This window comes from Salmo salar, chromosome 12, assembly GCF_965601325.2.
Source record: "Salmo salar chromosome 12, fSalSal1, whole genome shotgun sequence".
Lineage (NCBI taxonomy): Eukaryota > Metazoa > Chordata > Actinopteri > Salmoniformes > Salmonidae > Salmo > Salmo salar.
In genome coordinates this window covers 92695048-92708391 of record NC_138302.1, presented here as the reverse complement: position 1 = coordinate 92708391, position 13344 = coordinate 92695048, and the positions used below count along the sequence as shown (strand labels likewise).

The following is a 13344-nucleotide window of genomic DNA, read 5'->3' as shown; positions in this document are numbered from 1 at the left end:
GTCTGCCACATTGGGAAGTGTTTCAGATACTTTATCTCTAATGCCAAATTATGTTTACACTAAAATGTGTGTTTTTTTTCTTTACAGACAAGAGGTAAGAGCTCTAATTGTATTACATAAATGCTGATAAAATCTGATTAATTGAGACATTAAACTGTCAATCATAATTTGACTATAAATAAATTCATCAAATTGATTTAATATTTTTGAAGCAAAAGTCGAAGATCTCTGCCTCCCGTAAGCTCATGCTTAAGGTGAGTCTATAGCCACACTACGACTACAGCAATAACACTTGACTGTTCGGCAACTACCTATCATATGTGGCAATACATTTTCAAACTGAAATGTATTATCAGAGCTTAATGGTGGCCAAGGCGAAGGAGGAGATCGAGCAGGAGATAGCGGATAAAGAGGAGGAGAAGGAGAGGTATCTGGCAGAGCGAGCTCCTCCCTTACAGACTGGTGGCATGTCCTTTGCTGAGCTCCAGGTACTCCCATCCATACATACGTTCAATAAACCTGTTGACTGTTTATGGTCCTGGGTGCTGGGTAGCTCATTGCTAATTCTAATTTCCCCAATAGGAGTTATGTCAGGAGTTACATGCCAAGGTTGATGTGGTGGATGAGGAGCGATACGACATTGAAGCCAAAGTCATGCACAACACCAGAGAGGTAACGTAGCCTACATGGTTCTGCTTGAATCATACACCACATGACCAAAGGTATGTGGACACCTGCTCGTCGAATATCTCATTCCAACATCATGGGCATTAATATGGAGTTTGTCCCCCCCCCACCCCTTTGCTGCTATAATAGCCTCCACTCTTCTGGGAAAGCTTTCCACTAGATGTTGGAACATTGCTGCGGGGACTTGCTTCCATTCAGCCACAAGAGCATTAGTTAGGTCGGGCACTGATGTTGGGCGATTAGGCCTGGCTCTCAGTCTGCATTCCAATTCATCCCAAAGGTGTTCGATGGGGTTGAGGTCAGGGCTCAGGCCAGTCAAGTTCATCCACACCAATCTTGACATACCATTTCTGTATTGACCCCGCTTTGTGCACGGGCATTGTCATTCTGAAACAGGAAAGGGCCTTCCCCAAACTGTTGCCACAAGGTTGGAAGCACAGTATCATCTTAAATGTCATTTTATGCTGTAGATTTCCTTTCAAAGGAACTAAGGGGCCTAGCCCGGACCATTAAAAACAGCCCCAGACCATTCTTCCTCCACCAAACTTTACAGTTGTAACTGTGCATTCAGGCAGGTAGAGTTCACCTGGCAACCCAGATTTGTTCGTCGTACTGCCAGATGGTGAAGCGTGATTCATCACTCCAGAGAACGCATTTCCACTGCTCCAGAGTCCAATGGCGGCGAGCTTTACACCACTCCAGCCTACACTTGGCATTGCGCATGGTGATCTTAGGTTTGTGTGCGGCTGCTTGGCTATGGAAACCCATTTCATGAAGCTCTGGACCAACAGTTGTTGTGCTGATGTTGCTTCCAGAGGCAGTTTGGAACTCAGTAGTGAGTGTTGCAACCGAGGACAGACAATTATCAACTGTGTTCTCGGGGACCTTCAATGCTGAAGAAATGTTTTGGTACCCTTCCCCCATATCTGTGCCTTGACACAATCCTGTCTCGGAGCTCTACGGACAATTCCTTTGACCGCATGGCTTGGTTTTTCCTCTGACATGCACTATCAACTGTGGGACCTTATGTAGAAAGGTGTACCTTTCCAAATCATGTCCAATCAATTTAATTTACCACAGGAGTACTCCATTCAAGTTGTAGAAACATTTCAAGGATGATCAATTGAAACAGAATGCACCTGAGCTCAATTATGTGTCTCATAGCAAAGGGTCTGAATACTTATGTAAATAAGAAAAAAATGCAGAGATTGCACGAAAGTCTGATACTTATTTCCATTGTGGTCCCAGATGCCTGTTGTGTAGCCCATAAAGATTGAAGCAACTTTAGTTTTATCTCTATGATGGTCCACCTCTTCTGTCCCACAGATCAAGGACCTGAACATCAAAGTTCTGGACCTGAGGGGGAAGTTCAAGCGGCCCAACCTGAGGAGGGTGAGGGTCTCTGCTGATGCCATCCTGCGCTCCCTTCTGGGCTCCAAACACAAGGTCTCCATGGACCTCCGGACAAACCTGAAGTCAGTCAAGAAGGAGGACACAGAGAAGGTATGTTTTGTTTGCCGTGGTATATTTAGTGGGTCCTCATCAGACCAAAGGTAGCAAGCAATAGTGTAAAAAAAAGTCTGTCCTGCTCCTCTCCTCTCTACCTGACTTTCCCTCACAGTCCCTTCAGTTTCCCTTAAGTCATGCAAGTTTGGCTTGTGACCGAGTTTTCAGTGTCTATTTTAAAGAAGTGATCTTTGTGTGTACTAATGTGTGCTGGTGAACTATAGAATACAACTATGGATTTGGGACATCTGACTGGTTCTTGCCAGACCGCTTGTAGTGGGGTTTGACCAAAGTAGCATTAAGTCACAGGTGGGTGAGGGCATCGACAGCCAACTGCCCAGATGGCTCCAGCTAGATGTTTTAACATGGCCCTTAGAATCACCGGATTCTGGTCTGCTATAGTTGACACCTCAGCCCAGAACACCACAAAAAAACATCATGCACCTGAGGAAGATGAGGGGGCACACTCCAACACTCAGACATCATTTACAAACGAAGCATTTTTGTTTAGTGAGTCTGCCAGATCAGATGCAGTAGGGATGTTCTCTTGATAAGTGTGTGAATTGGACAATTTTCCTGCCAAAATGTAACGAGTACTTTTGGGTGTCAGGGAACATGTATGGAGTAAAAAGTACATTAATTTTCTTTAGGAATGTAGTGAAGTAAAAGTAAAAGTTGCCAAAAATATCAAAAGTAAAGTGATGTACAGATACCGCCAAAAAATACTTAATTGTTAAAGTATTTTTACTTAAGTAACTTTGACCACTGCCCATGCCTTCACACCAGTACATTCGCATACTTTATATACTGTTACATGCACACTTATCACATAGTATTTTATACATAAGTTAAGGCCATGCAGCCATATATGTATGTGGTGGACACTTGATACGGTCACATGATATTGTTGTATTATGTCACAAAATCATGTTACAACCACACATATCAATATTCATTATATATATCAATATTTTGCTAAGTGAATGGGTCTCTACAGAAGGTGTAAATGGTACAGCCAAATGGTTACTTGCATAGTAGCAATATCAGAAGTAGATCGTGTCAAAATAAAATAATATACAGTATGTAAAAGAACAATATCAATAAAGATATCAGTGATACACGAGGTAGTTGTATGCATACAATCAGGGGTAAAGTGACTGAGCAGCAGGATAAAAAAATAAATAGTAGCAGCAACATATGGCGTGTGGGTTAGGAGAGAGTCATTTGAATAGAGGCACTGCAGATAGTGCAGATTACTGGTCCGTCCGAACCACACATGAACAGGGAATCTATATTCGGAGAGCATGTTTCTGTCCTGCCCTTGACTTTGGTCAATCAATAAATCAAATGTATTTATAAAGCCCTTCTTACATCAGCTGATGTCACAAAGTGCTGTACAGAAAACCCAGCCTAAAACCCCAAACAGCAAGCAATGCAGGTGTAGAAGCACGGTGGATAGGAAAAACTCCCTAGAAAGGCAGAAACCTAGGAAGAATCCTTGAGAGGAACCAGGCTATGAGGGTTGGCCAGTCCTCTTCTGGCTGTGCCGAGTGGAGATTATAACAGAACATGGCCAAGATGTTCAAATGTTTATAGATGACCAGCAGGGTCAGATAATAATAATCACAGTGGTTGTAGAGGGTGCAACAGTTTAGAGAGTTGAAAACAGCAGGTCTGGGACAAGGTAGCAGATTCGGTGAACAGGTCAGGGTTCCATAGCCGCAGGCAGAACAGTTGAAACTGGAGCAGCAGCACAACCAGGTGGACTGGGGACAGCAAGGAGTCATTGGGACAGGTAGTTCTGAGGCATGGACCTAGGGCTCAGGTCCACCGAGGAAAAGAGAGAGAGAGAAATAGAGAGAGAGAACTAGAGAGAGCATACTTAAATTCACACAGGACACCAGATAAGACAGAAGAAATACTCCAGATATAACAGACTGACCCTAGCCCCCGACATAAACTATTGCAGCATAAATACTGGAGGCTGAGACAGGAGGGGTCGGAATACACCGTGGCCCCGTCCGACGATACCCCCGGACAGGGCCAAACAGGCAGGATATAACCCCACCCACTTTGCCAAAGCACAGCCCCCACACCACTAGAGGGATATCTTCAACCACCAACTCACTATCCTAAGACAAGGCCGAGTATAGCCCATGAAGATCTCCCCCATGGCACGAACCCGAAGGAGGGGGGGGGGGGCACCAACCCGGACAGGAAGACCACGTAAGTGACTCAACCCACTCAAGTGACGCACCCCTCCTAGGGACAGTATGGAAGAGCACCAGTAAGCCAGTGACTCAGCACACGTAATAGGGTTTGAGGCAGAGAATCCCAGTGGAGAGAGGGGAACCGGCCAGGCAGAGACAGCAAGGGTGGTTTGTTGCTCCAGTACCTTTCCATTCACCTTCACACTCATGGGCCAGACTACACTCAATCATAGGACCTACTGAAGAGATGAGTCTTCATTAAAGACTTCAAGGTCGAGACCGAGTCTGCGTCTCTCACATGGATAGGCAGACCATTCCATAAAAATGGAGCTCTTCAGGAGAAAGCCCTGCCTCCAGCTGTTTGATTAGAAATTCTAGGGCAGTAAGGAGGCCTGCGTCTTGTGACTGTAGTGTACATGTAGGTATGTACAGCAGGACCAAATCGGAAAGATAGGCAGGAGCAAGCCCATGTAATGTTTTGTAGGTTAGCAGTAAAACTTTGGTGCAGGGCATGTGATGTCCATAGCCTCTTTGTTGTAAAACTCCCTGATCTTACATTTACATTTACGTCATTTAGCAGACGCTCTTATCCAGAGCGACTTACAAATTGGTGCATTCACCTTATGATATCCAGTGGAACAACCACTTTACAATAGTACATCTATATCTTTTTTTTTTTGGGGGGGGGGGGGTTAGAAGGATTACTATATCCTATCCCAGGTATTCCTTAAAGAGGTGGGGTTTCAGGTGTCTACGGAAGGTGGTGATTGACTCCGCTGTCCTGGCGTCGTGAGGGAGCTTGTTCCACCATTGGGGTGCCAGAGCAGCGAACAGTTTTGACTGGGCTGAGCGGGAACTGTGCTTCCGCAGAGGTTGGGGGGCCAACAGGCCAGAGGTGGATGAACGCAGTGCCCTTGTTTGGGTGTAGGGCCTGATCAGAGCCTGAAGGTACGGAGGTGCCGTTCCCCTCACAGCTCCGTAGGCAAGCACCATGGTCTTGTAGCAGATGCGAGCTTCAACTGGAAGCCAGTGGAGTGTGCGGAGGAGCGGGGTGACGTGAGAGAACTTGGCAATGTTGAACACCAGACGGGCTGCGGCGTTCTGGATGAGTTGTAGGGGTTTAATGGCACAGGCAGGGAGCCCCGCCAACAGGGAGTTGCAGTAATCCAGACGGGAGATGACAAGTGCCTGGACCTGCGCCGCTTCCTGTGTAAGGCAGGGTCGTACTCTGCGAATGTTGTATAGCATGAACCTACAGGATCGGGTCACCGCCTTGATCTTCTCAAAAATATAAGTTTGTCTAGCTGTGTCCAGTCCAGGTGGTGCAAGTACAGGCAGACCATCTATGGGAGGAAGGATGTCAGCGTTGCACAGCAGCTGAAACCTGGTCCCGACAGTCCGAACGCTCCTTGGCGACAACAACGCCAGGCTCCAGAGCATAGAAGCTGTCAGAAGACATTACAACCCTGCACAACAGCAATTCACCTCCCAAGTTTAGATAACGTCAAGTTATGAATAACGTCATGCAATGCAATGAAAATGATTTTCACCTGAAGTGCTGGTACTGCTTGATCTGTGGCAGCGGCCTGAAGTACCAAGTCGGGCGTTGTTGCCAGCCATAGCTTTCCACCAGCACCATACCATCCTCAAGTCCAAACAAAGTGTTCACTCTGGTCTTTCTGAAGCGTTGCTTGATGAGGCCGAAGCACAAGTCGAGGGCAAACTTGGTGTGGCCTGTGATCAGGAAGTGAAGATCCAGACTGTGGTGGAGCTTGTGCATGGTCACCCAGGCACAATACCAGAGCACAAACTTGTTCTTGTTTTGGCCACTGCAGTTATCACAATTCAGGTCCACACGTGTTTCCCCAACCCCGTAGTTGGTGAAGAAATGGTGCATGTAGTTGATGACTGCGCTGCTGCCTTTGCTTGCTTGGGCCAGCTTTCTTTTTGATGAGAGGCATTAGACTATTCTCCTTGTATGACTCGTGGAGGAGAGTCAGGCGTGTTCTACTGATGCTGAAAGACAAATTCCAGACACAAATATTTTAGCATTATTATACAATAGATGTGAAATGGCATTCTGAGATAACATCACTACACTCACTTCAAACACGTAATGTTAGCTAGCTAGCCTGCCATCTAACGTCAGCTGGCTAGCTAGCAGAAAGCTTTAAAGACTGAGACTCTCTCCAATACAACCCAACATTGCAGAGTTATGTGCATAGCAATATAACCAAGTGTCATAGCTACCTAAAGTTAACCAAATAGGTTCAGTGTTAGCTAGCTAACATTAGACTATAACTAGCAATGCGAAATGGCATCTGAGAAAACATCACTAAAGTTACACACAATTCATACACGTAAATTAATGTTAGCTAGCAAGTAGCCATCTAACCTCAGCTAATGTTAGCTAGCTAACAGCAAGCTTTAACTTGAGGTATTTTGTTTAGACATGTCACGTTAGCTAGCAAAAAAATGAACTATAATCCCAATCCATAGAGTAACGTTACTAGCAATACAAACCGATTGTCATAGCTAAAGTTAACCAAATAAGTTAGGTTCAATGTTAACGTTAGTTAGCAAGCAAGCCATCTAACCTCAGCTAGCTAACAGCAAGCTTTAACTTGGGGTCCTTTGTTCAGACATGACACGTTAACGTTGTCTAGCTAAAAAATTAACTACACTGCTCAAAGGGAACACTTAAACAACACAATGTAACTCCAAGTCAATCAAACTTCTGTGAAATCAAACTGTCCACTTAGGAAGCAACACTGATTGACAATACATTTCACATGCTGTTGTGCAAATGGAATAGACAACAGGTGGAAATTATAGGCAATTAGCAAGACACCCCCAATAAAGGAGTGGTTCTGCAGGTGGGGACCACAGACCACTTCTCAGTTCCTATGCTTCCTGGCTGATGTTTTGGTCACTTTTGAATGCTGGCGGTGCTTTCACTCTAGTGGTAGCATGAGACGGAGTCTACAACCCACACAAGTGGCTCAGGTAGTGCAGCTCATCCAGGATGGCACATCAATGTGAGCTGTGGCAAGAAGGTTTGCTGTGTCTGTCAGCGTAGTGTCCAGAGCTTGGAGGCGCTACCAGGAGACAGGCCAGTACATCAGGAGATGTGGAGGAGGTCGTAGGACGGCAACAACCCAGCAGCAGGACCGCTACCTCCGCCTTTGTGCAAGGAGGAGCAGGAGGAGCACTGCCAGAGCCCTGCAAAATGACCTCCAGCAGGCCAAAAATGTGCATGTGTCTGCTCAAACGGTCAGAAACAGACTCCATGAGGGTGGTATGAGGGCCCGACGTCCACAGGTGGGGGTTGTGCTTACAGCCCAACACCGTGCAGGACGTTTGGCATTTGCCAGAGAACACCAAGATTGGCAAATTCGCCACTGGCGCCCTGTGGTCTTCACAGATGAAAGCAGGTTCACACTGAACACATGTGACAGACGTGACAGAGTCTGGAGACGCCGTGGAGAACGTTCTGCTGCCTGCAACATCCTCCAGCATGACCGGTTTGGCGGTGGGTCAGTCATGGTGTGGGGTGGCATTTCTTTGGGGGGCCGCACAGCCCTCCATGTGCTCGCCAGAGGTAGCCTGACTGCCATTAGGTACCGAGATGAGATCCTCAGACCCCTTGTGAGACCATATGCTGGTGCAGTTGGCTCTGGGTTCCTCCTAATGCAAGACAATGCTAGACCTCATGTGGCTGGAGTGTGTCAGCAGTTCCTGCAAGAGGAAGGCATTGATACTATGGACTGGCCCGCCCGTTCCCCAGACCTGAATCCAATTGAGCACATCTGGGACATCATGTCTCGCTCCATCCACCAACGCCACGTTGCACCACAGACTGTGCAGGAGTTGGCGGATGCTTTAGTCCAGGTCTGGTTGGAGATCCCTCAGGAGACCATCCGCCACCTCATCAGGAGCATGCCCAGGCGTTGTAGGGAGGTCATACAGGCACGTGGAGGCCACACACACTACTGAGCCTCATTTGGACTTGTTTTAACCTCTTACATCTAGACGTTCCGCTAGCGGAACACCTGCTCCAATATCCAATGATGGGCGTGGCGTGAAATACAAAGTCCTCGAAAATCCGAAAACTTCAATTTTTCAAACATATGGCTATTTTACACCCTTTTAAAGACAAACTCTCCTTTATCTAACCACACAGTCCGATTTCAAATAGGCTTTACAACGAAAGCAAAACATTAGGTTATGTCAGCAGAGTACCCAGCCAGAAATAATCAGACACCCATTTTTCAAGCTAGCATATAATGTCACAAAAAACAAAACCACAGCTAAATGCAGCACTAACCTTTGATGATCTTCATCAGATGACACTCCTAGGACATTATGTTATACAATACATGCATGTTTTGTTCAATCAAGTTCATATTTATATCAAAAACCAGCTTTTTACATTAGCATGTGACGTTCAGAACTAGCATACCCACCGCAAACTTCCGGTGAATTTACTAAATTACTCACGATAAACGTTCACAAAAAACATAACAATTATTTTAAGAATTATAGATACAGAATTCCTTTATGCAATCGAGGTGTCCGATTTTAAAATAGCTTTTCGGTGAAAGCACATTTTGCAATATTCTGAGTAGATAGCTCGCCATCGCGGGCTAGCTATTTTGACACCCACCAAGTTTGGCCCTCACCAAACTCAGATTTACTATAAGAAAAATTGGATTACCTTTGCTGTTCTTCGTCAGAATGCACTCCCAGGACTTCTACTTCAATAACAAATGTTGGTTTGGTTCCAAATAATCCATAGTTATATCCAAATAGCGGCGTTTTGTTCGTGCGTTCAAGACACTATCCGAAGGGTGACGAAGGGTGACGCGCCCAACGCGTTTCGTGACAAAAAAATTCTAAATGTTCCATTACCGTACTTCGAAGCATGTCAACCGCTGTTTAAAATCAATTTTTATGCGATTTTTCTCGTAAAAAAGCGATAATATTCCGACCGGGAAACCCTGTTTTCGTTCAAAGACGAAAAAATAAAAACATGGTTTTTGATGTAAATATGAACTTGATTGAACAAAACATGCATGTATTGTATAACATAATGTCATAGGATTGTCATCTGATGAAGATCATCAAAGGTTAGTGCTGCATTTAGCTGTGGTTTGGGTTTATGTGACATTATATGCTAGCTTGAAAAATGGGTGTCTGATTATTTCTGGCTGGGTACTCTGCTGACATAATCTAATGTTTTGCTTTCGTTGTAAAGCCTTTTTGAAATCGGACAGTGTGGTTAGATTAATGATAGTCTTGTCTTTAAAATGGTGTAAAATAGTCATATGTTTGAGAAATTGAAGTAATAGCATTTCTAAGGTATTTGAATATCGCGCCACGGGATTACACTGGCTGTTGCGTAGGTGGGACGATTTTGTCGTACCTAGCCCAGAGAGGTTACATTTTTAGCTAGCCAACATTAAAGTGACATGTCTAAACAAAAGACCCGAAGTTAAAGCTTGCTGTTAGCTAGCTAACATTAGCTAATGTTAGATGGCTGGCTTGCTAGCTAACGTTAGCATGAACCTAACTTATTTTGTTAACTTTAGCTATGACAATCGGTTTGTATTGCTACTAATGTTACTCTATGGATTGGGATTATATACTGCTCAAAAAAATAAAGGGAACACTTAAACAACACATCCTAGATCTGAATGAAAGAAATAATCTTATTAAATACTTATTTCTTTACATAGTTGAATGTGCTGACACCATTCAAACAGTTTTAGAAACTTTAGGGTGTTTTCTATCCAAAGCCAATAATTATATGCATATTCTAGTTACTGGGCAGGAGTAGTAACCAGATTAAATCGGGTACGTTTTTTATCCGGCCGTGTCAATACTGCCCCCTAGCCCTAACAGGTTAACTATAATCCCAATCCATAGAATAATGTTACTAGCAATAAAAAGCGATTGTCATAGCTAAAGTTAAACAAATAAATTAGGTTATATGTTAACGTTAGCTAGCAAGCCTGCCATTGAACTCCAGCTGGCTAGCTAACAGCAAGCCTTAATTTGCAATGAAAACAACTTTCTGCCAAAATTAGAAACGCATAATATCTGAAACTTTAGCTAGATTCTTACCTGTATACATGGATGAAAGCTTCACCGCAGACTGCAACCCCATTCATTAAATAAGACGTCCTGTGTCATTTCCATTTGGTTTGCACAGCTTGTTTGGCCCATTGTGTTCCACTGATTTCAAAACCTGGTCAACTTCTTCCGTGACAACAACACTGTTGATCGCCGTTTCTTCCCCATCACCGTCATCAGAAGTCTCTACATTGTCTTCTTAAATTAAAATGTTTTTACCTAAATCAGGGATTTCCTCATCGTCTGATTCATTTTCAGAGTCAGCATGGCACGATCGTCCTCCAGAGAGTAGTCCGTGACAACTTTTTCCCACTGACCTTTGTCGATAGTGCCTGATAAATTCAGGGCAGCAATGTTGAGAGTAGTAGCAACATATTTGCAGTTCTCCATGGCTAAGTTATATCTTTAGAAAAAACTGCAGTAGAAAGGGTTATCTACGCATAACGAACAGTTCATTTTATAGACACAAGATACTACAACACCGAACAATCTGAAACTCATCTCTCGGCATGTCCAGCCCACTCATCTCAGCCAGTCATGGCTAGCGGGAAGGTTCCTGACTTTTTCTTTGGCTAAACCAAATATGTTATTATTACATTGGTTCTTTTACAGAAGTGGTTTAATTGTTGCATTGGTAAACATAGTATTTTGCATGAAAACGCTACAGCAGTGTTTTCCATAGTGGCCTTTATTAAGGAGTTTTATTGCTCTGCCATGGGTGAGCATCCATAGTCATCCCAGACCCTACTGATTTGATTTGATTTTCTTGAAGCTTGCTCATGCGCAGAGTAATTTACGACCCTGTGGGGGCAGATCAGATAAGATCTCAGCCCTGGAGATTCTCACAACAGGCAGGAGAGAGAGTGCCATAAATATTGTCCCCTTCTCAAGCCAAGCAATTAGTTCCTGTCTCTCCAAGAGGTGAATGTTTAGTTTTATGTTTATATTGACGCTGTGTTTATAGCCCTTCGTAGACGTCTTAAAGTGCATTGCCATTTATTCATGTACATATATATTGAATAGTTAACTAATACTGTTTACATGTGTGCATATCTTTGCCTATACAACCACAAACATAAGATTCCAAGTCATTTGGATTATCACACATAAAGAACTACCTTCAATAGAAGCAGCTGTGTCCACGTTTGTGTGTGTGTGCACGTGTGTGTGTGTCCACGTGTGTGTGTGTGCACGTGTGTGTGTGTGTGTGTGTGTGTGGCACGTGTGCATGTGTGTGTGTGTGCACGTGTGTGTGTGTGTGTGTGTGCACATGTGTGCACGTGTGTGTGTGTGTGTGTGTGTGTGTGTGTGTGTGTGTGTGTGTGTGTGTGTGTGTGTGTGTGTGTGTGTGTGTGTGTGTGTGTGTGTGTGTGTGTGCATGTGTGTGTGTGGTGGAGACTATCAAGAGAGTAATGGGCCTCAACATGGTGTTCTAACCAGACAACACTGTAGTGAGCAGAACCTAATCAATCAGCATAAGTTAATAATGGGTAAGGTCATTCACAGTCGATCGCTCTGACGAGTTCCTGCTAGTCGTTTTTACAAATAGTGTGACGCAACGATGAGTTTTGCTGTTGTTTTTATTATAATATACTGTCTGGAGTTTTGTTTGGAGTTTTGTTTAAATTGTCAGGTCAATGTTTCCCTGAGTCTGTACATAAATGACACGATCTAACAGTTTGTTTTTGTACCTTGAAGCTGACCAGGCGTAGGGCTGACAAACTGAAATCCTACTGTCATGATAGTGACTGCCATTGTCTGTGTGCCTGCAGGAGAAGACAGTAGAGGTCAGTGACTGGAGGAAGAATGTGGAGGCCATGTCTGGCATGGAGGGCAGAAAGAAGATGTTTGACGCAGCCAAAGGCCCCGCCCCATAGACACAGAAGAGAATACTAAACACTTGATTACCTTGTTTCGTGTTTCTTTCATTTTTATTAGTCCCGGACATTCAAAATGTACGAATGGTTGGCCTTTTTATCTCTTGTGAGTGTATCTACTTTGTCTTTCAGTGCCATTAATACAATTGTTTTATTCTTTGTTCAGCATGGTTTATACAGCACAAGCTGTAAGCTAATCACAATTTTATGTTATTTTGTTATGGGTGAAAAAGGGCATGAAGACAATTTCTGCTCCTTACTAATAATATTGGCCTGAGAATAAATGATAAAGTAAGGTAAGCCAGCTTTACTTTAAAGCTGTAGATGCTGTAGATGTTTTGTTTGCTGTACATTCATCGTGGCATATCCTTCTACTACAATAAAAATATGATTATTTATGCAAATGTGTTATTTAGTTCATCCGACTAGTGCTCTTAGCGTTCAACACCAAATGAAAGCTATAAAGTATCTACTAGAGTGCACACCATTCACACAACTACACTCTCCTGGTGGTGTCCTTACGAAGGTAACAACCAGATCAGAAAGAAAACATTAATGGGAACCTGTGGGTAAATTATGATTGTCTTGAAATGACTGACGTAAAAATATATAACTAAATATTTCAAAACCTTACTCCAATCATCAGAAAGCAATACAGTAGGACATTATACATACATGAACAAACATGGACTCAAACATAGACTCAGACATGGACTCAGACATGGCATCATTATTTTCAATAGACAGATGGTACTCCTTTGTATCAGAGTCAAATAGAAAATGAAAAATATTACCATAGCTCTTTGTCTACTGAGAACTTTTTGTAGGCCAGGGTACTAAACATTGGCCCTGTCCGGAAACAACCCCAGGTTTAGATCTGAAATAATTTGATAGGTATAAGCAATATGGTAGTAGCTCTGCCTTTCCCC

At 43.7% G+C, this 13344-nt stretch overlaps 1 protein-coding gene across 1 annotated transcript; it reads left to right on the top strand.

Moving 5' to 3' along the window:
* Positions 1–200: 200 nt before the first annotated feature.
* LOC106566026 (troponin I, slow skeletal muscle) lies at positions 201–12819 on the top strand. Its single transcript, XM_014133826.3, has 5 exons — positions 201–254; positions 357–488; positions 583–672; positions 2014–2190; positions 12311–12819. Exons 1-5 carry the CDS (start codon positions 246–248, stop codon positions 12413–12415), a joined length of 513 nt encoding a protein of 170 aa, XP_013989301.2. The 5' UTR covers positions 201–245; the 3' UTR covers positions 12416–12819.
* The last annotated feature ends 525 nt before the right edge of the window (positions 12820–13344 follow it).

What these genes read in the sequence shown, in the direction of transcription:
- LOC106566026 (XM_014133826.3), top strand. An exon ending in TCATGCACAACACCAGAGAG is followed by an intron (nt 673 to 2,013) that starts GTAACGTAGCCT and finishes TCTGTCCCACAG; the next exon opens with ATCAAGGACCTGAACATCAA. An exon ending in AGAAGGAGGACACAGAGAAG is followed by an intron (nt 2,191 to 12,310) that starts GTATGTTTTGTT and finishes GTGTGCCTGCAG; the next exon opens with GAGAAGACAGTAGAGGTCAG.